At 49.8% G+C, this 24,403-nt stretch overlaps 1 protein-coding gene across 1 annotated transcript in view; it reads left to right on the top strand.

The window, feature by feature from the left end:
• LOC136628923 (dehydrogenase/reductase SDR family member 4-like) overlaps positions 1–24,403 on the top strand; it is an 88,027-nt gene that overhangs the window by 51,314 nt on the left and 12,310 nt on the right. Inside the window, exons 5-7 of the mRNA XM_066604997.1 lie at positions 764–834; positions 1,302–1,353; positions 21,993–22,127. Coding sequence (XP_066461094.1) covers positions 764–834; positions 1,302–1,353; positions 21,993–22,127 — 258 coding nt within the window. The remainder of the gene's footprint in view (positions 1–763; positions 835–1,301; positions 1,354–21,992; positions 22,128–24,403) is intronic.

Here is a 24,403-nt window from a genome sequence, read left to right as displayed (position 1 = left end):
CTGCTCCATACTCCGTGGGTGCTGGGGGTAACAGCTGACACCTGTCCACAGTGCCCACAATCAAAGTTTGCTGTGATCACATTCATTTACCCTATATGTGGCAGCTAGACTCCCCTTCCTATCCAGCGTAATAGTACGAATACAGCAGATAAAGCAATAATCCGATAGATCTTAAGAACGATGAGGGATTGTAAAGTAGGCATGAGGAGCCATAAGCGGTGGCACTTGCGAGCACATGGGGAATGGAAAGAGAGGGTTGCGGGGAAGGTAGAAAGAGTAAATGGGATCACCGACCTTTGTGTTGGGCAAGGGGAGGAATGTGAAGGGGAGTGTCAAGAAGCTGGAGATGGTAAAGGTAAAAAAAAGGTGGGTGGACCTAACCTAGGGGGGAAAGGAAAGGTGACCCAGGCTGGGGAGATCTGTCAATCCGAGGGAAAAGCTTGCCTTAAAACTAATGCCTGAGAGGAGAGAGAAGGCGTATGGCCTACTGTCAGCATGATCAGCACTGGGCGGCAAGCGAGACCCGACTAGCCTTGGGAGCTGGGTGGCAGGCAAGGTCTGGCTACTCCCAGGAGAAACATTATTCCAAAGGCACACTGTGTATGAGTCTTTCGTTTCCAGTAATGTTTGCCCAGTAGGGTCTCTGGGATAGAAGTCTAAGAGAGCCCGTGTACGTAGCAGGTCCCTTCCGTTAACAGTAGTTGCACTGGTCTTCAGTGATATATCACTCACATAGTCACTCTGCTCACTATTCTTTTCTCAGATTCTGGACGTTAATATTAAAGCAACATTCCTGTTGGTGAAGCTTGTGGTGCCCAAAATGCAGGAAAGAGGGTGAGAATTTGGGGGTATGAAGTGGGCTTTTCTTTACAAGTGTGATCTGTTTAGCACAATCTACATTTGTTGTACTACGACTTAACATTACTGAAGTGAATAAGAAACTACAAACTATGTGTACAGTTCACAATCTATAGACATGTATAACATATATTGCACTGTATATCTTAAGTTTGGTATTTACAAAATCGGTATTAATCCCTGCATAGGCCTAACGATAGGGGGTATAGAAGAAACAATGTCAGCCGGCACGGGCTATACAAATAACAAGTCCCTCCCTTCCCACATTGACCCAGGCTCTTTAAGTTACCCCTCTAAATTACATTGTGAAGGTTTAACCTCTACTATTCAACTAGTAGCATTATGGATGACTTGTTTGATATTTTTGTACTGCGTCAATAATTGCCTTCTACATCTCATCACTATTGCTCACCCGCAGGACTGTGTTCTTTCTGTTTTCACAGCGGTGGTAGTATTGTGATTGTCTCATCTGCAGTAGCTTTTTCCTCTCTTACAGTAAGTAAATATTTTAAATATTACTGCTTCTGAATTCTCGCATGCAATTTTTGATGCTGTTTTTTATTTCAAAACGCCAGACATGATAGATGAAAAGTCATTTCTTTAGTCTTCCCGTTTTCTTTGAATCCACTCCTGTCTTTAGGTTCAAAAAATACCACAAAAGCTGCATATGTGCCCCCAGCCTAGAGGTTAGAAGAAAGAAGCGAGTGGCAGCATAAATCAGTGCAAAAAGAATGAGTAGTTTTATTCCTCCATGCCAAAAATAATTAAAATGCTACGTTTCGAGCGCGCAGGGTCTTTGTCAATCTCCAGAAAATATCGCCTGTGTGAATATGACCAGATACCAATCACATTAAAACGACAAACGCTCAATCCAAGACAGCCCACCGAACTAACAGGTGCAACAAATACAATACAATGACAAAACTGGGAAGGAGAGATTGAGTCTAAGGACCCTTACGAGTTGTTACGATCGTGTGGGCAACTAACCACGGGGCCCACACGATGGTGAACAAAGGAGGACTAGGTACGCACACAGGTATCTGGCAATCTGACCCTGTGCTACCGGGAGGTTGGCATGGCCCTACCTAAGCGGGGACATTGCACCGATAAGGGCAGCCCAGCAATCTTCTGATCTGGGCCCTAGCTGATCCTAGGAGCCACGCACCAGAACAGGACGCATTCACATGCCACATGACAGGGACTAAACAGGACACACAGAGCCAGAATATACAGTAGCCAAAATACAACCACTAGTAACAGATGAAAAGCTGAATATAAATACCAGGTATTAGTTGACGTTTTGTATAAGACGTGGAAGCTAGCAGGCCACTCCACGGCTCCTGGTTATACTGCTAGTCTCTACACTAACCAGGAGTCCAGCAGAACCGGACACAGTTCACACAGCAAGCTGCAACAGGACATTACACAGATCGCAGGTCACATAGCAAGCTAACACAAAACTGACAGAATTCAAACGCACAAACAGACATGAACCAGTAAGACACAGATCACACAGCAAGCTTGCAGCAGACAAGGATTCGTGACTGCTTACCCTAGACTCTAGACACAGACACATCCATACAGTACAAGCCCAGCTGCAGACTGACCAGGAGCTGGGTTTATATGTGAGCCCAGACCCAGAAGATTGGCTAGCAGGAAGTACCACACCCAGCCAGCTCAATCAATTAACCCAGAGAGTGCTGTGCTGCTGGAAGCACAGTAGTGCAACATGTCTCAACAGCACACGTAACACGAGTCCAACAAGATTTTAAAGGAAGCTGTGGCTCTCATAGCAATCCACGGCCTCCAAAGTTCGTAAGATCTGTTCCACTCCACCTGTCAGAACCAGCAACTCTCGGGGCCGCCGTGCCCGCACCACCGGTCCGGCCACCCGGGGTACAGGAGCGCGGCGCAGAGGTACCCCGGTTCTTGTGATCTCCCCGGGCCGCTGTAATACTGGTCGCCGCCGGGTTGCTAGGGAGGCAGCTGGTGCTTCTAGTCGCTTGACTACCAGGCTGGCTTCCCTAGTAACTGTCTGTGCAGTGAGACTGGGGGCGTGCCCCCAGCACCGCCCTGATTAGCCCTGCTGCTGTCAGGCTCCCCGCCCCAATCAGCTTCTGGGGCGGGAGCGCTGACAGCATTTAAATAGGTGTGTTTTCCTCTCAGGCCTTGCCAGTGTTAGTTTGGTTCTCCAGCTGCACCCGCGTTTATCCTGACTGCTCTTGTGACCTCGGCTTTTCTGACACCTGCTTTTGGACTTGACTTCGTTTTTGCCTGACCCCTCCGTACTGCGTACCCTCTTGTTGCCTACCCGGATTGTCTGACCATTCTACCGTTGCTTGTCTCAGTGTCTGTTTGTCTCCCGTGTCCCGCTTCCCTAGTGAGGGTAGGGACCGTCGCCCAGTTGTCGCCCTGGGGGTTAGCCCAGGGGGGCAAGTAGGCAGGGACAGGGGTTGCGGGATATCTCAGGGACCCCCATATCCCGGACACTGTCCTGACAGTAACACTGGCCGAACTAAGGTCAGACCCTTGCATCCGCCCGGCAACTTTGAGCCCCTCGATGGAGGCCGTGGCGGCTGTAGCGAACCAGGTCCAGGTCCTTACGACCCTTGCCCAGGACCTAACAGCCCGCTTGCAGCCACGGGAACAAGTGGCAGCTGCAGGTCCCATGCAGCCCTCGTCCGCTCCAGGAACGATGTCAGAACCTCGAGCCACGCTTCCGGATTGCTTCTCCGGAGAGAGAGATCAGTTTTTTGCATTTAGAGAGAGCTGCAAGCTCTACTTTGATCTCCGCCCCCACTCCTCTGGTACTGAATACCAGAAAGTGGGAATCGTAATTACCCGCCTGAGGGGAGAGCCCCAAAATTGGGCTTTCTCGCTACCAGCTGGCTCTCCAGCCCGATTATCCCTTGACGCCTTTTTTTCCGCCCTGGGTCAAATTTATGACGAACCCGACCGGGCGGGCTACGCAGTCTCCAAACTTCTGGCCCTGCGCCAGGGTTGTAAGATGGCGGAGGACTACTGTTCCCAATTCCGTCAACATTGTACGGAATCCCGGTGGAACGATGCCGCCCTAAAAGACTTATTTTTGACCGGTCTGTCTGAGGGTCTCAAGGACCTACTTGTGGCCCACCCAGAGCCTAGAACCCTGGAGCAAGCCATGTCGCTGGCTATTCGAGCCGACCGACGTTTGAGGGCCAGACACGCCGCTCGGACCACCCCACTCCCCACGTCTACTTCTTCGACTGACCCGACCTTTTACCCTCCCACCACCGAGGCCATAGAGCTGGGAGCCGTGAACCCCGAGCAACGACGGGAACACCGCCTGAAGAAGAACCTCTGCTTCTACTGTGGGGAGCCGGGTCACCGCATTGCTACCTGCGCTAAGAAGCCACGGCAGGAAGAACTCCCGCTCCTAGGCAGTTGTCGGGGGGACTGTCTAGGAGCCAAGGTACTCCCTGTGTTGTCCAAAATGTTAGTGCCTTGCACCCTAGAATTTCATGCTTTCCACCGTACTGGGCAAGCCTTTGTTGATTCGGGGGCTGCGGCTAATTTCGTTAACTTTAATTTCGTTGCTCAACTGTCCGGGGTTTTGTTACGTTTAGAAACTCCGATTCTGGTTTCAGGAGTGGACTCCACTCCTTTGCAAGCAGGGGTGGTTAATCTGGTGACCCCTGAAGTAAGGTTTACTATAGGAGCCTTACACGTGGAAACCTGCACCTTTCTAGTGATGAGAGATTTGTCTGTGGACGTCGTCCTAGGCCTCCCCTGGCTCCGGGAGCACAACCCGGTAGTAAATTGGGACACGTTGGAACTGGTAAAGTGGGGTCCCCGCTGTGCCAATCACCTTTGTGCGGTGAAGGTGGGAATCTCCACCTGCGAGGGGAGCCCCCTACCAGAATACCTCTCCGAGTTTTCTGACGTGTTCTCCAAACAATTATCTGAAGCTCTGCCCCCTCATAGGGAATGGGACTGTAAAATAGACTTGATTCCTGGGGCCAAACTTCCTAAGGGCCGCATTTATAACGTTACGGTTCCAGAGAGAGAATCCATGAGGGACTACATCCAGGACAGCCTGGCCAAGGGGCACATCCGGCCCTCAGAATCCCCGGTGGGTGCCGGGTTTTTCTTCGTTGAGAAGAAGGATGGGGGTCTCCGGCCCTGTATTGACTATAGAGAGCTAAATAAAATCACAGTCCGAAACCAGTATGCTCTTCCACTCATTCCTGACCTCCTCAACCAGGTCGCTGGTGCCCGATGGTTTTCTAAACTTGATCTCAGGGGAGCATACAACCTCATCCGCATTCGGGAGGGGGATGAGTGGAAAACCGCCTTCAATACGCCCCTCGGGCATTTTGAATACCTAGTTATGCCTTTTGGATTGTGTAACGCCCCCGCCATTTTTCAGGGGTACATGAACTCAGTGTTTCAGGATATCATGGGGGTGTTCGTGGTTGTATATCTAGACGACATTTTGATTTTTTCCTCCGACTTGCCGAGTCACCATACTCACGTTCAGACTGTGCTAGCTCGACTCAGACATAACAAGCTGTTTGCTAAACTCGAAAAATGTGTTTTCGGGGTACAAAAGATATCATTTTTGGGGTATATCATCACGCCATGCGACTTCCAGATGGATCCTGAAAAGGTGAAGGCCATCACGGAGTGGGCCCAGCCAGGGTCGTTGAAAGCCCTTCAACGCTTCCTCGGCTTCGCCAACTACTATCGCAAATTCATTAAAGACTTCTCCGTGGTGGCTAAACCTCTAACGGACCTCACCAGAAAGGGGGCAGATGTGAGGACCTGGTCTTCTGAGGCTCTGAGGGCCTTCAATACCCTAAAGGCGGCGTTCTCGTCTGCACCTGTCCTAGTACAACCGGATCTGTCCAGTCCTTTTGTGGTGGAGGTAGATGCCTCTGAGTTTGGTGTGGGAGCGGTACTGTCCCAAGGTCCCTCCACTCTCACCAACCTTAGACCGTGTGCCTATTTTTCTAGGAAGTTTTCGTCCACCGAACGGAACTATGATATAGGCAACCGGGAATTGCTGGCGATTAAGTGGGCTTTCGAAGAGTGGAGGCATTTTTTGGAAGGAGCCCATCACCAGATTACTGTACTCACTGACCATAAAAACCTCACTTATCTAGATTCCGCTAAGAGGTTAAATGCTCGGCAAGCCCGCTGGGCCTTGTTTTTCTCTCGGTTCAATTTTGTTGTTACCTATAGACCCGGTTCTAAGAATGTCAAGGCTGATGCCCTGTCTAGGAGTTTTGGTTCTCCGGAACCTTCCGAGCCGGAGCCTGAGAGCATTCTCTCCCCTGGGGTGGTCCTCGCTGCTGTCTCCTCCGACCTTTCACCTCTCATTCACGCCGCTCAACAATCTGCTCCTGAAGCCCTTCCGGAAGGCAAATTATTTGTCCCGTTGTCACTGAGATTGAAAGTGTTAGAGGAGACACATGCTTCAGTCCTAGCTGGACACCCCGGTATCAGGGGTACTCTGGAGTTAGCGGCCAGACTCTATTGGTGGCCGCACATGGCCAAGGATGTACGGGTATTTGTGTCCGCGTGCCCGGTTTGCGCAAGGGGGAAGAACCTCAGGAGACGTCCTGAGGGGCCTCTTCTGCCCTTGCCCATTCCGTCCAGGCCATGGTCCCATTTGTCCATGGATTTTATTACTGATCTGCCATCCTCGCTGGGGAATACGGTCATTTGGGTAATAGTTGACCGTTTCTCCAAAATGTCTCATTTTGTTCCACTTGGCAAGTTGCCTAACGCCAAACTGTTGTCCGAGATGTTCATCAAGGAGATTGTTCGGTTACATGGGATCCCCGAGGATATTGTGTCTGATAGAGGGGTTCAGTTCGTCGCTCGCTTCTGGCGAGCCTTCTGTAAAAATCTAAACGTTAATTTGTCCTTTTCCTCCGCTTTCCATCCCGAGAGTAACGGACAAACGGAACGGATGAACCAAGAACTTATCCAGTATCTGCGACTGTTTGTCTCTGATAACCAGCATCAGTGGGCCAACTACTTACCTCTCGCCGAATTTGCTATTAACAACCATGGTAACTCGTCGACCCAACTGTCACCTTTTTTTTGTAACTATGGGTTCCATCCCCGGTTCTCGCTTTCTACTCCTTTGGTCTCGAACAATCCGGCCGCCGACATATCCGCCGAAGAACTGTGCACAGTTTGGGCCCAGGTTCGTAAGAACCTTCAGGGTTCCCAAGAGAAACTGCGTAAATACGCAAATAAAAGACGTACTATCTCTGCACCTTTTGTGGTCGGGGAGCAGGTTTTATTATCATCTAAGAATCTGAGACTTAAGGTTCCCTCCCTGAAACTTGCTCCTCGGTTCATTGGCCCATTTACGGTTTCTCAGGTTATCAACCCGGTGTCATATAAGTTGGCACTTCCTGACCCCTGGAAGGTCCACAAGGTTTTTCACAAGAACTTGCTTAAGAAGTATGTGACTCCAGTTCTCCCCACCCAGAACCCGCCTCCTCCCTCTCTGGTACAGGGGGAACTGGAGTATGAAGTAGAAAGGCTTGTGGATGCCCGACGGGTTAGAGGTGGGCTGCAGTACCTGGTCCACTGGAGAGGATTTGGCCCTGAGGATAGGACGTGGGTCCCTGCCAGGGACGTTCATGCGCCACGCCTAGTCCAGGCATTCCACAGGGCTTTCCCGCTTAAGCCCGCACCTGGCCATGGGGGTCCGGTGTACCCCCGTAGAAGGGGGGGTACTGTCAGAACCAGCAACTCTCGGGGCCGCCGTGCCCGCACCACCGGTCCGGCCACCCGGGGTACAGGAGCGCGGCGCAGAGGTACCCCGGTTCTTGTGATCTCCCCGGGCCGCTGTAATACTGGTCGCCGCCGGGTTGCTAGGGAGGCAGCTGGTGCTTCTAGTCGCTTGACTACCAGGCTGGCTTCCCTAGTAACTGTCTGTGCAGTGAGACTGGGGGCGTGCCCCCAGCACCGCCCTGATTAGCCCTGCTGCTGTCAGGCTCCCCGCCCCAATCAGCTTCTGGGGCGGGAGCGCTGACAGCATTTAAATAGGTGTGTTTTCCTCTCAGGCCTTGCCAGTGTTAGTTTGGTTCTCCAGCTGCACCCGCGTTTATCCTGACTGCTCTTGTGACCTCGGCTTTTCTGACACCTGCTTTTGGACTTGACTTCGTTTTTGCCTGACCCCTCCGTACTGCGTACCCTCTTGTTGCCTACCCGGATTGTCTGACCATTCTACCGTTGCTTGTCTCAGTGTCTGTTTGTCTCCCGTGTCCCGCTTCCCTAGTGAGGGTAGGGACCGTCGCCCAGTTGTCGCCCTGGGGGTTAGCCCAGGGGGGCAAGTAGGCAGGGACAGGGGTTGCGGGATATCTCAGGGACCCCCATATCCCGGACACTGTCCTGACACCACCTCCTCCAACAACCCCTCCACCTCATATCTCATAAGCATATCAAGTTTCTCTGTCCAGATAATCCTTATTGGGAGGAAGTGGAGCGCCACAGACCAGGGACAGACATCCTTACTGCCAATATAACTAGTCGCAGTAACTCCGATTTGATCTTGGCTATAGCCCCAGGTAACATCAATAAATGGGCCATTTTAGCTGTTATGGACACCGCCCACCTGGTCATATTGTTATAGAGAAGCTCCACACTGCTCCAGAGATTTCTAACTGTTGGGCACTTCCACCATATACGCAGCATTATCCTCGGACTGTCTTGACATCGCCAACACATAGGGGAGATCTGCGCATCGATTTGATGCAACCTCACCAGTGTCTGATACCAGCACGATAAAATCATAAAATTCTGTTCCTGTAGTCTACCAAATTTAGTGCTCTTCTTGCACAAGAGGAAAGCCCTCCTCCAATCTGATCCGACACAGTCACTTCCCAATTCCCACTCCTATTGCCCCGTATAACCGGGGAGGTTGTCCTCCACCTCGCGTCCCAACAACAATTTGCTTATAAACGAGATCCCGTGCTCAACAGGGGATGACATACACAAAGCTTCGAAGTGCGTTACTGGCAAAGTGCGGCAGCCTCTGTGTGTCAAGGATTCAACATAACCCCTCACTTGAAAATGGCTCAGCCAAGCCCCTGAGGGAGGTCTAGAGTCCCTGTAAAGATCCCTCAAGGGTTTTACCGTCGATTAGGTGACCACTAGAGATGAGCGAGCACCAAAATGCTCGGGTGCTCGTTATTCGGGACGAACTTTTCGCGATGCTCGAGGGTTCGTTTTGAGTAACGAACCCCATTGAAGTCAATGGGCGACCCGAGCATTTTTGTATTTCGCCGATGCTCGCTAAGGTTTCCTTGTGTGAAAATCTGGGCAATTCAAGAAAGTGATGGGAACGACACAGCAACGGATAGGGCAGGCGAGGGGCTACATGTTGGGCTGCATCTCAAGTTCACAGGTCCCACTATTAAGCCACAATAGCGGCAAGAGTGGGCCCCCCCCTCCCAAAAACTTTTACTTCTGAAAAGCCCTCATTAGCATGGCATACCTTAGCTAAGCACCACACTACCTCCAACAAAGCACAATCACTGCCTGCATGACACTCCACTGCCACTTCTCCTGGGTTACATGCTGCCCAACCCCCCCTCCCCCCCACAGCGCACACCAAAGTGTCCCTGCGCAGCCTTCAGCTGCCCTCATGCCACACCTCCCTCATGTCTATTTAGAAGTGCGTCTGCCATGACGAGGAACCGCAGGCACACACTGCAGAGGGTTGGCACGGCTAGGCAGCGACCCTCTTTAAAAGGGGCGGGGCGATAGCCCACAATGCTGTACAGAAGCAATGAGAAATAGAATCCTGTGCCACCGCCATCAGGAGCTGCACACGTGGGCATAGCAATGGGGAACCTATGTGCCACACACTATTCATTCTGTCAAGGTGTCTGCATGCCCCAGTCAGACCGCGGTTTTTAATTCATAGACACAGGCAGGTACAACTCCCTATTGTGAAGTCCCTGTCGACCCACAGCATGGGTGGCTCCCTGGAACCCACCGGCGGTACATAAAAATATCCCATTGCATTGCCCAACACAGCTGAGGTAGTAATGTCGTGCTTAATGCAGGTGGGCTTCGGCCCACACTGCATGCCCCAGTCTGACTGGGGTTCTTTACAAGTGGAAACAGATGCATTTATAATTCCCTGTGGACCCACAGCATGGGTGGGTGCCAGGAAGCCACCGGCGGTAGATAGAAATATCCCATTGCATTGCCCAACACAGCTGAGGTAGTAATGTCGTGCTTAATGCAGGTGGGCTTCGGCCCACACTGCATGCCCCAGTCAGACTGGGGTTCTTTACAAGTGGACACATGTAGTAAAAACTCCGTGTGCACATACAGCATGGGTGGCTCCCTTGAACCCACCGGCGGTACATAGAAATATCCCATTGCATTGCCCAACACAGCTGAGGTAGTAATGTCGTGCTTAATGCAGGTGGGCTTCGGCCCACACTGCATGCCCCAGTCTGACTGGGGTTCTTTACAAGTGGAAACAGATGCATTTATAATTCCCTGTGGACCCAAAGCATGGGTGGGTGCCAGGAAGCCACCAGCGGTACATAGAAATATCCCATTGCATTGCCCAACACAGCTGAGGTAGTAATGTCGTGCTTAATGCAGGTGGGCTAAAAATTTATTTGATTACACTGTAGGCGAGGGCCCACAAAAATTTCTGTATCAACAGTACTAATGTACCTGAAAAAAATTGGCCATGGCCAACCAAGAGGGCAGGTGAAACCCATTAATCGCTTTGGTTAATGTAATGTGGCTTAAGTGGTAACTAGGCCTGGAGGCAGCCCAGTTTAACGAAAAATTGGTTCAAGTTAAAGTTCCAACGCTTTTCAGAGCATTGAAACATCTAAAAATTGTTTAGAAAAATTATGAGTGAGCCTTGTGGCCCTAAGAAAAATTGCCCGTTCAGCGTGATTACGTAAGGTTTCAGGAGGAGGAGCAGGAGGAGGAGGAATATTAGACACAGATTGATGAAGCAGAAATGTCCCCGTTTTGGATGGTGAGAGAGAACGTAGCTTCCATCCGCGGGTGCAGCCTACGTATTGCTTACGTATCGCTGCTGTCCGCTGGTGGAGAAGAGAAGTCTGGGGAAATCCAGGCTTTGTTCATCTTGATGAGTGTAAGCCTGTCGGGACTGTCGGTTGACAGGCGGGTACGCTTATCTGTGATGATTCCCCCAGCCGCACTAAACACCCTCTCCGACAAGACGCTAGCCGCAGGACAAGCAAGCACCTCCAGGGCATACAGCGCTAGTTCAGGCCACGTGTCCAGCTTCGACACCCAGTAGTTGTAGGGGGCAGAGGCGTCACCGAGGATGGTCGTGCGATCGGCTACGTACTCCCTCACCATCCTTTTACAGTGCTCCCGCCGACTCAGCCTTGACTGGGGAGCGGTGACACAGTCTTGCTGGGGAGCCATAAAGCTGGCCAGGCCCTTAAAGACTGTTGCACTGTCTGGGCTGTACATGCTGCTCGATCTACGCACCTCCCCTGCTACATGGCCCTCGGAACTGCGCCTTCTGCCACTAGCAGTGTGTACACCCAGTAATCTGTAGTGGCCAGAATGCGTTGAATGCGAGGGTCACGAGAAAGGCATCCTAACATGAAGTCAGCCATGTGTGCCAGGGTACCTGTACGCAACACATGGCTGTCCGCACTAGGAAGATCACTTTCAGGATCCTCCTCCTCCTCCTCCTCCTCCTCCTCCTCAGGCCATACACGCTGAAATGATGACAGGCAACCAGCATGGGTACCGTCAGCAGTGGGCCAAGCTGTCTCTTCCCCCTCCTCCTCATCCTCCTCATCCTCCTCCTCCTCCTCCTGAACGCGCTGAGATATAGACAGGAGGGTGCTCTGACTATCCAGCGACATACTGTCTTCCCCCGGCTCTGTTTCCGAGCGCAAAGCGGCTGCCTTTATGGTTTGCAGGGAACTTCTCAAGATGCATAGCAGAGGAATGGTGACGCTAATGATTGCAGCATCGCCGCTCACCACCTGGGTAGACTGATCAAAGTTTCGAAGGACCTGGCAGATGACTGCCAACCAGGCCCACTCTTCTGAAAAGAATTGAGGAGGCTGACTCCCACTGCGCCGCCCATGTTGGAGTTGGTATTCCACTATAGCTCTACGCTGCTCATAGAGCCTAGCCAACATGTGGAGCGTAGAGTTCCACTGTGTGGGCACGTCGCACAGCAGTCGGTGCACTGGCAGATTAAAGCGATGTTGCAGGGTGCGCAGGGTGGCAGCGTCCGTGTGGGACTTGCGGAAATGTGCGCAGAGCCGGCGCACCTTTACGAGCAGGTCTGACAAGCGTGGGTAGCTTTTCAGAAAGCGCTGAACCACCAAATTAAAGACGTGGGCCAGGCATGGCACGTGCGTGAGGCTGCCGAGCTGCAGAGCCGCCACCAGGTTACGGCCGTTGTCACACACGACCATGCCCGGTTGGAGGCTCAGCGGCGCAAGCCAACGGTCGGTCTGCTCTGTCAGACCCTGCAGCAGTTCGTGGGCCGTGTGCCTCCTATCTCCTAAGCTGAGTAGTTTCAGCACGGCCTGCTGACGCTTGCCCACCGCTGTGCTGCCACGCCGCGCGACACCGACTGCTGGCGACGTCCTGCTGCTGCTGACACATCTAGATTGCGAGACAGAGGTTGAGGAGGAGGAGGAGGAGTAGGAGGGTGGTTAAGTGGACGAGGCATACACCACCGCAGATACCACCACCGAGCTGGGGCCCGCAATTCTGGGGGTGGGTAGGACGTGAGCGGTCCCGGGCTCTGACTCTGTCCCAGCCTCCACTAAATTCACCCAATGTGCCGTCAGGGAGATGTAGTGGCCCTGCCCACGTGTCCGTAGTTAAGTGGACCTTGCCACTAACCGCATTGGTGAGGGCGCGTACAATGTTGCGGGAGACGTGGTCGTGCAGGGCTGGGACGGCACATCGGGAAAAGTAGTGGCGACTGGGAACTGAGTAGCGCGGGGCCGCCGCCGCCATCATAGCTTTGAAGGACTCCGTTTCCACAACCCTATACGGCAGCATCTCAAGGCTGATAAATTTGGCTATGTGGACGGTTAACGATTGAGCGTGCGGGTGCGTGGCGGCGTACTTGCGCTTGCGCTCCAACACTTGCGCTAGCGACGGCTGGACTGTGCGGTGCGAGACATTGGTGGATGGGGCCGAGGACAGCGGAGGTGAGGGTGTGGGTGCAGGCCATGAGACGGTTGTGCCTGTGTCCTGAGAGGGAGGTTGTATCTCAGTGGCAGGTTGGGGCACAGGGGGAGAGGCAGCGGTGCAAACCGGAGGCGGTGAACGGCCTTCGTCCCACCTTGTGGGGTGCTTGGCCATCATATGTCTGCGCATGCTGGTGGTGGTGAGGCTGTTGGTGGTGGCTCCCCGGCTGATCTTGGCGCGACAAAGGTTGCACACCACTGTTCGTCCGTCGTCAGGCGTCTCTGTGAAAAACTGCCAGACCTTAGAGCACCTCGGCCTCTGCAGGGTGGCATGGTGCGAGGGTGTGCTTTGGGAAACACTTGGTGGATTATTCGGTCTGGCCCTGCCTCTACCCCTGGCCACCGCACTGCCTCTTGCAACCTGCCCTGCTGATGCCCTTGCCTCCCCCTCTGAAGACCTGTCCTGAGTAGGCGTTGCACACCAGGTGGGGTCAGTCACCTCATCGTCCTGCTGCTCTTCCTCCGAATCCTCTGTGCGCTGCTCCCTTGGACTTACTGCCCTTACTACAACCTCACTGCAAGACAACTGTGTCTCATCGTCATCGTCCTCCTCACCCACAGAAACTTCTTGAGACAGTTGCCGTAAGTCCCCAGCCTCTTCCCCCGGACCCCGGGAACTTTCGAATGGTTGGGCATCAGTGACGATAAACTCCTCTGGTGGGAGAGGAACCGCTGCTGCCCAATCTAAGCAGGGGCCCGAGAACAGTTCCTGGGAGTGTTCCCGCTCCTGAGCAGGTGTCATTGTAGTGGAGTGAGGAGGCTGGGAGGAAGGAGGAGCAGCAGACAGAGGATTCGGATTTGCAGCACTGGACGGCGCAGAACTGTGGGTGGACGATAGCTTGCTCGAAGCACTTTCTGCCATCCAGGACAGGACCTGCTCACACTGCTCATTTTCTAATAAAGGTCTCCCGCGTGGACCCATTAATTGGGCGATGAATGTGGGGACGCCAGAAACGTGCCTCTCTCCTAATCGCGCAGCAGTCGGCTGCGACACACCTGGATCAGGAGCTCGGCCTGTGCCCACACCCTCACTTGGCCCTCCGCGTCCTCGGCCACGTCCACGTCCACGTCCTTTAGGCTTACCCCTACCCCTCAGCATGCTGTATTACCAGTGATTTGATTTCCCAGGCAGGAAATAAATTGGCGCAAGCCTGCAGGCCAAATATAATGTTTTCGCTTTTTTGCAAACGGAAGACCCCACTGCGTGTATTCAATGAACAAGAAGTTTAATATCTGTGGTGTGGCCCTCAAAAAGTGTCACACAAGTATAGTGTAGCAGAGTTATTAACTCTAGCAGAGCAGGTATTTGCCAGTCAGGATACACAATGGCGCTAGGCTGCAGTAAAGCGTAGCTGGTTGCGTTAGATTTTTGTACGTTGTACACGCAGCACACACGTACACGCAGACCTTAGGACTGACACAGGCAGGCCAAATATAATTTTTTTCCTTTTTAGCTTAGGGAAGACCCCACTGCGTATATTCAATGAACAAGAAGTTTAATATCTGTGATGTGGCCCTCAAAAAGTGTCACACAAGTATAGTGTAGCAGAGTTATTAACTCTAGCAGAGCAGGTATTTGCCAGTCAGGATACACAATGGCGCTAGGCTGCAGTAAAGCGTAGCTGGTTGCGTCAGATTTTTGTACGTTGTACACGCAGCACACACGTACACGCAGACCTTAGGACTGACACAGGCAGGCCAAATATAATTTTTTTCCTTTTTAGCAAAGGGAAGACCCCACTGCGTGTATTCAATGAATAATAAATGTCTTCTGGCCCTGCCTACACAATTCTATCCCTGTAGTATTAATGCCGGGTGCAATGCTCTGCACAGCCGGTTTTGAGAAAAAAAAAAAAATGCAACACTGCTAACAGCAGCCTGGACAGTACTGCACACGGATAGAAGTGGCCCTAGAAAGGACCGTTGGGGTTCTTGAAGGCTACACTCACTCCTAACACTCTCCCTGCCTAACCCCCACTTCTGTCCCTATTGCTGGGCGCAATGCTCTGCAGATCCAATTTTGGACAAAAAAATAAAAATACTGTGCTAACACAATACTGCACACTAGTAGATGTGGCCCTGAGAAGGGCCGTTGGGGTTCTTGAAGCCTACACTGACTCCTAACGCTCTCCCTACAGCAGCACCAGCAGCAGCACTTTCCCTCAGCTAAGTCACAAGGCATGTGTGGCGAGCCGCGGGAGGGGCCGACTTTTATACTCGGGTGACATCTGATTGCCCCAGCCACTCACAGCAGGGGGGTGGTATAGGGCTTGAACGTCACAGGGGGAAGTTGTAATGCCTTCCCTGTCTTTCAATTGGCCAGAAAAGCGCGCTAACGTCTCAGAGAGGAAACTGAAAGTAACCGGAACACCGCGTGGTGCTCGTTACGAGTAACGAGCATCCCGAACACCCTAATATTCGCACGAATATCAAGCTCGGACGAGTACGTTCGCTCATCTCTAGTGACCACATCTCTAATTGTGGGATCGGGTACTAGGAAGGGACAAAACAGTAGATCTACCTCTAGAAGCTAAAAACTGAGGGTTGGCTACCAGCAGAGTCAATGGGCCTCGAACAGATATCAGGCCCATCTTTGGAGCAAATATTCCCCATATTTTAAGGACTCCCGACAAGAGTGGCGAGAGGGCAGGAATTTCCCTCAAGAACTGCCTTGGGATTCAGGGGGCTCCCTGAACCATCGCAGGCTCAGACCCATGTTCCATTTCTACCCATATCTTGGAACTCATGCCCTGGAGTAGTGTAAGTACAAAGTTTGCAAGGCTCGCCCTATGAAATAGGGAGAAGTCTGGAAGCCCCAGTCCCCCCTCCTCCTTAGGGCACGTGAGTAGTATATAGCCTAGGCGAGGCCTACACCCCCGCCACACAAAATTATTGATCAGAGATCAGACACTCAAGAAATAGCGTCGGTCGAGATGGATGGGCAAAGTCTGACATGAGTACAGGAATTTCGGTAAGAGTCCATTTTGACTGCGTTAACTCTGCTCGTCCATAACACATAAAGAGGGCTCCATCTTTCCAAACCTGTTTTAAGGTTAGACAGAAAAGGCCGAAAATTTAATTCAAAGATCTGTGTGGGGTCCGAGGGTAGTTGCACCCCTAGGTATCTAATAGATGAGGATCTCCATTTAAAGGGAAACAATTCTGAAAGCTCTTGAGCTTCATTCTGGGGAAGAGTCACATTTAAAATTTCGTACTTTTGGAGGTTGACCGTGACATTGCTCACTCGCCCATATCTCATAAATTCTTTCATCTTGACCGGCAGTCCCACTCTGAGATTCGCCAAGAACAGGAGGGGGTCTTCCACAAACAACGCCATTTTATGTTCAGTGGAGCCTTCTGTTAAGCCCCTAACTGAAGCGTTTTTCCTAATAGTGTTGGCTAGGGATTCCATTGATAGGACATAGAGCAGAGGCGAGAGAGGGTAGCCCTGATGGTTGCCATTACGGATCACCATAGCATCTGAAAGGGCACCATTCACCCTAATTCTAGCTGAGGGGCAATTATACAATGCCATCATCCACTCCCTCATCCTCCACCCCAATCCCAATTGCTGAAGGGTCCCCTCCAAAAACCTCCACCTGACCCTGTCGAATGCTTTTTCTGCATCAACTGCGAGCAGGCAGAGTGGCTTATACCCCGCTCTAGCTATGTTTATCAGAGAGAGAGCCTTAATGGTACTGTCCCTAGCTTCCCTTCCAGGGACAAAACCTACCTGCTCTCTATGAATCAAATTAGGAATGAACTTGCTGAGTTAATTAGCTATGATCTTGGCGAACATCTTTATGTCTGTATTAATCAGGGAGATTGGTCTGTAGTTTGTACAGGAGGAGGGATCTTTCCCCAGCTTCAGGATAACTACAATATGTGCCTGGAGAGCCTGAGGCGGGAAGAGACTTCCTTGAGACACTTCATTGAAAAATTGCGTAAGGAGCGGAGAGAGCTCTTTAAATAGTTTATAAAATTGTGCCAAGAACCCATCAGGACCCTGGCTTTTACCTAATTTTAGCTCCTTAATGCACTCCAAAATCTCCTCATGGGCGAAGTTAAGATCCAAAGCCTCAGACTCCTCCGGCTCCAAAGGACCTGGGCCAAACTCTCTTACGGTTCCTCTTCCTCTCTGCTGGCTTCACTCATCAAAGGCTCCCTTCCTCGGCCCCCTTCCTATATTATATAGCTTGTCATAAGAGAGGCAGAATTCCTCCAAGATATCCCGGTTGGAGAAAGCTGGTCCCCCCTAGCTTTGTGTATTTTTGGTACAAACGTCTGCGGCACTCTAGGATGAAGAGAACGAGCCAACCAGCGACCGCACTTATCTCCTGGCTCACAAGCTTCCCTACGGATCCTGTCCCCATATGCCAACGTCTTTTGGTCTAAAATTGACACAATCTGTTGAAGGGATGAGATATCCGCCCGTAAAGCATTACTCGGTGTACTCTTGTTTGCAATCTCTGGATCATGAAGAGACAACAATAGTTTACCCAATTCTTTTGAATGATCTTTTTTCAGTCTAGCTCCATGGGAGATCAGCATTCTTCTTAGGACACATTTGAAAGCCTTCCATTTAAGCTGGGCTTGTGTTTCAACCTTTTGATCTAATATGAAATTGGCTATGGTTGCTTTTATATCTTGGATGCAAAGGGGATCCCTTAATAAATTATCATTTAACCTCCATACTTTTGTGCGGATGTCACCTTGGAAACCCGCGAATTCTGCATAGACCAGAGTGTGATCTGACCAAATAAAGGGTCTTATCAAGCGGGACAGCTGGAAACCTAGAAGCATATGGGAGACCCAGAGATAATCTGATCTGCGGTAGCTATTGTGTGCTGATGAGTGGAATGTATAATCCCTAACGCCCAGATGCAGGACACGCCACAAATCCACTAATTGTAACTTCCCCAGTTCTCTCAGGAGAGAGCGTGTTTCCACCCGCGAGACAGAGGTCCTACCTGAGAAAGAGTCCTGTTCCGGATTGATCGCCTGTTTGAAGTCACTCCCCAATACAATGGCTGAGCCGTCTGCGAACATCGCCAATTCCCTTAGGGTAGTGATTCCAAAGGAGGTCTGTCCCTGGTTCAGAAAATAGAGATTAGCAAACGCAATCACTTTACTTAACACTTCAACCTTAATGAATATGAATCGTCTCTCTGGGTCGCATAGCACACGAGGGGCTGGATCTGCAAAGATCTGCAAGGAGCACCTTCATCCCCTTCTTTTGCAGATGGTAAAGTATTTGACCTCTTTTAGATTGGATATTGAGCTCCTGGGTGTTATAAGTGCAAACTGTCAGACTAGACATGGTAGAAATTGGAGAGAAGCCATATTACATTCCTGAGCAAGGGTCTAAGTCGGATAGGGCAGGATGAGGGACAGAGTGTATGGGGAAAAAAGGGAGAGGGGTGGGTAAAGAACAACAACATATTTAAATTTAAAAAACCTTGACAGGCGAAACTTGTTAGCTCGTTACAACATTATCAAGGCTGCCTATCCTATATGGGCGAAGAGGAGACCAGAAACAGAGGTCAACCCCCGACTTCACCACTGTCACAATTCTTGCAAGGAGAAATAGGGGAGGAAAAAGAAAAAGAATGGGGGAAGGGGGGGGACAAAGAGAAAGGAGAGTAAATTCACATCTGAAGACAAAATTCAAGTCTGCCGCAGGACCGTCAGAACCACCCATCGTAGTGAGGGAAGAAGATAAATAAGCAACATAAGAAACATATTAAGATGACACAATCCTGAATGTAGAGAAACTCAGTCTCAGCCTCAGAGCATCACATATCCATGACACCCATAAACTCCGAAAATGATGAACTCCTAGGATCAGCCGTTATCACGCTCTCTCGTGACGTTATTCCTTGATCCTCGGCCGCCTCTCTCCATCACCTGCCAACTCCATTGTAGGCAGAGTAATTAGTACACCTCCAATTTGGGGCCAAACCGGAATCGCAATTTGCGGCAAAACTTAGGGAAATGACCCAGATTTCGAAAGATTGCTGTCTTTCCTCCTTTTCTAGCTTGCAATTGGAGAGGGAAACCCCATATATACGGAATGTATCTGTCTAGCAGAACATTTAGCAGAGGCTTCAGGGCCCGTCGCAGCTGGAGAGTACGTTTAGAAAGGTCTGGATATACAGACACCGTATGTCTCCAAAAGACTAAATTCTCAGCTACACGCGTCTTTTGCAAGATTTGGTCTTTCTCTATAAAAATGGACACAACCTAGAACATCCCTGGGTTTAGATGGGTCAGTTGGTTTCGGGCCTAATGCGTGGTGCACTCTGTCCAGTTCCAGGGCACTATCCGGGGGTCTGCACTGGAGGTGATTGAAAAAATCAGTCCTCTAATTGACTGTTGCCCACCACATCTAAAAGTCCTCTTATACGGAGATTGTTTCGCCTATGACTATTTTCAATATCGTCGATATGAGTAGTCAATTCAGCAATCTGATGAACTTGAGTTTCCAGCAATTGCGCATGCTCCTCTAAAGTGTTCTGGATCATGTTTTGGGTCTCCTCCACATCTACTACCCCTTGCCCAACATGCCTAATATCTCTTTGAACAACAGCAATGTCATGCCTATGAGCAGCGTCTAATTTTTATAAAAAAGAATTCATCTCCGTTTTCGTGGGGATGGCTTTTAAGTGAGCCCTCCAGTCCCATTCATCATCAATGGGATAGGGGCCTCCGTTATCTGATGGGCTAAAGCGTGGCATGGGCTGTGACCTTAGGGTGTTGATCTCCCCCAAATCTGCAGCCTGCTTTAGTGCTCTTAGTGGAATCCCCCGTTTTGCTGGGAGCAGTATTCCGGTGGAGATGATGTTGGGGGACTGTGGGGGCCCCGGGGTGGGGTCTTTGTAGGAGGCGCTTAAATGCTCCGCATCCCCCTGCTAGTCAGCTTCCATAATGCCCATTCTACTCCTCTGAATTTCCCCAGGTAGCATGGGGTGAATGAGGGCCAGTGAGTCTGCCCATGAGCTTCTGGCTGAGGGCTTCAAGTGTACAGTCAGGGGATTCCCCTGGCCCCAGAGGGACCCGTATCAGGGGAATTAAGTCCACTGGTGCCCCAGTAACTTCTGCTGGGGCACCTCCATCATGTTGCCGTCTCCCGCTGCAGCCCCCCCCCCGCTACCTTTAGGGAGCCCAAGCTCCCAGACACCTTCCCAGGCTGGTCTGTCTCCTTCTCAGCACTTGCGGGCAAGTGCAGGGAGGAACGCTCTCTGGTGTATCAGTGTACCGCAGCCTCCTGTTCTCCCCCGGCTCCACGTGCTGAAAGATGCAGCGCCATCTTGGATGCTCCTCTCTGAATCTGCGATCCACCTGGAGAGGGGAGGAAGCACTCTAATTCAGGTGCGGAGGGTCTCTAATGCTGCTGCTGAACTTCAGAAGTTTTCCTCTGTCCCATGACAGGTACAGCTTGGGGCCACAGCGGCTGAATTGTCTGTTTGTGGAAGGTCAGTTGGGAGCAGAGGACAAGCACGTCCTACTCCATCAGTGGCTAGCCACGCCCCCCTAAAATCATATTTGGGTAGCATGGTGATATATAGGTAAAACTTCCCGGGTCAGATGTGTTCCATTCATGTGCCTTCACCATATTAGAAGCTCCGGCATCCATATATTCATTCTGCGCATGAGCGGGCCTTGTAGTGGACATCGCAATATTCTATACAACCGGTCTCAGATTTCCAAACAGCGCATGCACGGTAGTTACCATAGACACCGCGATAACTCATCTAGTACGGCAACAGCAGTCAGCCCCTTTTCTCTGGATCTATGGAGCATACAGCTCCTGCATCCTTGTCCTTTAGCGCTTGTATAGTGAGTCTATAAATACCAGTACAGACATAGCGGTCACTGCAGTAATCGAAAATAAAGGGTCATATGATCCATAGCATTACCATTAGAGCTGAGGGAGCATACTCGCTAAGGGCAATTGCTCGAGCGAGCATTGCCCTTAGCGAGTACCTGTCCGCTCGAGAGACAAGGTTCGGGTGCCGGCGCGGAGGAGCAGTGAGTTGCGGCAGTCAGCAGGGGGGAGCGGGGGGGGGGGGGGGGGAGAGGGAGAGAGAGCTCCCTGCCCGCCGCCTTCACCCGAACCTTTTCTCGAGCGGGCAGGTACTCGCTAAGGGCAATGCTCACTCGAGCAATTGCCCTTAGCGAGTATGCTCGCTCATCACTAATTACCATAAACGGAAGTATTCTTCAAGAAAATGTAAATCATTGTATAGAGATCATCATATTTACAACCCACATTAACCAACTTCAACTTTAACCAACAGATTCCTTTTTAACACTAAAAGTATAATGTATATCGATCATGTGTTTTAACGAATAGGGATATGTATTGGGTAATATTGCCTTTTATGTACAGAAAAATTGTACCTAAAGGGATCATATACATCATTCAAAGCAAATTATAACCCAAGATGCCCAAAGGGGGATGTGCACTTTGACACCAAAAGAAATAGTCAAAATTGATATAGGCGTCAATGACAATAAACCAAATGACAATAACTCAGTTCTATGCAACAAATCTCTATTGAATTCATCTGGATCAATCCATAGATGGTTGACTAAAAATTAGCTGTATCGTAAATGTTACAGCTCGTAGATGAGGCAGAATGGACGGTAACACATCTGAGCCACAAGACCTAAAATACAAATAAGGGTGTAAGTGAGACAATATCATAAAACCAGTATTCAACACAAAACAAATCCAAAATACAGTACGACAAACCTCAAGGATATATTTATTTCTAGAAGTAGGGCATATAGTGATACTCTTGATTTTAAACCTTTGGGGGCTAGTGTGTCCAGCCTAGAGGTTTTTCTTGCTCTTTTACTCAATTTTATGCCTTTATTTCCTCTCAGGGTCTGGGTCCTTATGGTGTCAGTAAAACCGCATTGTTAGGCCTAACCAAAGTCCTTGCTCCAGAATTAAGATCTCTGAACATCCGAGTGAACTGCCTTGCTCCAGGCGTCATCCGCACCAGGTTTGGTGCAATTGTAAGTATGATTATGATATATGGGTTGCATACTTTGTAAGTGCAATTGCGAGAATGGTTACTTTCGGCTAGGACTACATGGAGACGTGGTTAGCGGCTCAGAGATTTTGTGATCCTCACAATTCCACCCATAACCTTGCTTCCCTTAGAGAAACATTGGGAATGTACTAATGCCAAGATTTTACAGTGATTCATGAGCACCAATTTTGCTTGGGTTGTCCAAAGATTAGGCTGTATTCATATATGATGGTTTGCTTTGGTTCTTTGGAAAATTTCTTCCATCTTGTTTTCCTGCATAGAAGAAAATAAAGATTAGCCAAAAAACACTTCACAGTGTAAGATATTGGTGATATTATTCAATGAGGGCATGTTTATTCCAATTCCTCTTTCCTACTACCTCAGCCTGATGATGTGACCATCACAAATTTTTTATGATTATATTGAAAAAGCATACCTGAGTTTTCAACAAGTTTTCTAGAAATACACCCGGTCTCCTCACACTCTCCTTTGCTGCTTTTTGCAGTCTGTTTCATTTCAGTAAGTTCTGATTTTCAGTTGGTCTTCCCCATTTTTCTGCCATCCGCTTTCAGGAAGGGGGTGTGTAGCAAGCCTAGCATTCTGCCAGTAGTTCCTTGTCCTGATTTCCTTGCCCTTTTCCTTTCCTGTGTGTGTGTGTGTACACAGCCTGTAAAAGTATAAGAGGCAGAAATTGTGGAGATAATTATCGTTGTCTGCAGATCTGTCACCTGTAGCCTTTGTGTGCATGGGAGCTGCCTGTGAAGATGGCGTCTCCCCTGTTGCTATGGAAACATTCTTGTGTCCATGTTCCTATAGAAGTTCTTTTCCTTAAGACATAGGGTGAATGGCAGAGAGGCTGGAAGGGAGACCTCCTAGTGGCAGTCACTTCAAATGAGATTTACAGTGGTAAAGCAACAACATGTTTAATGCAAGTATATTACAGAAATGATGAGCAAAATACGTTTGAAACGTTTGTGCCCCTTTAACAAAACTGTGTCCTATTGCTGTGGGAGAAACTACATACCACTCCTATCTTTATTCTTCCTCTTAATGGTTCTACAGTTCGTAATTACACTCAAATCCTCTAAAGTGAACTAACCAAAAGACTGGCCAAACACATAGATCTACATGGGATCTTACGCTTTATTAAAACCTTACCAAACTCTTATAAATAACCGACACAGACACCAACATTGGATAAAGAAGGCCGCGGTGTTTATTAACGGGGTTCCAAACATTTGGGGAGAAATGTAACCAATAATAACCATAACACTTCCTGTAAACTCTGTTTTACAGGCCCAAGTTTTTTAACCAATCAATAACCATAACAGTTCATGTAAACTCTGTCTTACAGACATGAGTTTACTACCACCAAACTCTCCCCAAGTTTACCTGCCCACCCGCCTAATGCCATGGCATTCACTAGTGACATGGGCCCCCCCAACAAACCGCAGCCTCCTCAATTATCTACACAAATCCATATTATTAACATTATCCAACGCAATCTCTGACAAGTATACTAGATCATTCCTATGGAAGCCTGGAACAAGACCTTCCAAATCAGCATATCTAAAAAGAAAGAATCCACTCCTGGCATGAGCTCTACCACCGGGTTAACCCTTCTCCGAATTCTTACACTATATATAGACCTCGGCAAGGACCATAATAATCGAGGAACAATATCTGAAAAAACCATCACTGTATCTGGAACCTTGTTTCAATGCTCCACATCTCCCTTTCAATGCCCCATGACATATCAATGTGTTCTCTTCTATGTCATTAACCCCTAAGTGTAAAAATAAAACCTCTGGACAGGGCCCACGTGACTCTCTAAGCCCACATGACTCTCTAAGCCCACGTGACTCTTTATACATCAGTTCAGCCATTACTCCACTCCACCTTATACATCTATTACCGCACCAAAAATTTCAAACTGTAATCTGTACAATCCCAAATTTTCGGAATAACAGTGATCCCCTGCCCTTCTTGAAGCCCAGTACACAAAGGAGTGTCCAACAATCCACACAATACTTTTCTTAATTCCTAAAATAAAAAAAGAATTAGTACACCATATTATTTGGGCGCATGTACAACTTAAACCGAGATGATCCCCATCTGTCTACTTTTTCTTCTAGAACAGCTGTAAACAATTTAAGCACCATTATACATTAAAAGCAAGATAATGACTGTCCATGATCCCTGTCTTCCCGAAAACAAGACAGGGTCTTCCACTAATTTTTGCTCCATAAGAGCTTTTCT

This window comes from Eleutherodactylus coqui, chromosome 5 (genome assembly GCF_035609145.1).
Source record: "Eleutherodactylus coqui strain aEleCoq1 chromosome 5, aEleCoq1.hap1, whole genome shotgun sequence".
Lineage (NCBI taxonomy): Eukaryota > Metazoa > Chordata > Amphibia > Anura > Eleutherodactylidae > Eleutherodactylus > Eleutherodactylus coqui.
Note: the sequence above shows the minus strand (reverse complement) of the source record. Positions and strands in the feature narration are given on the sequence as shown.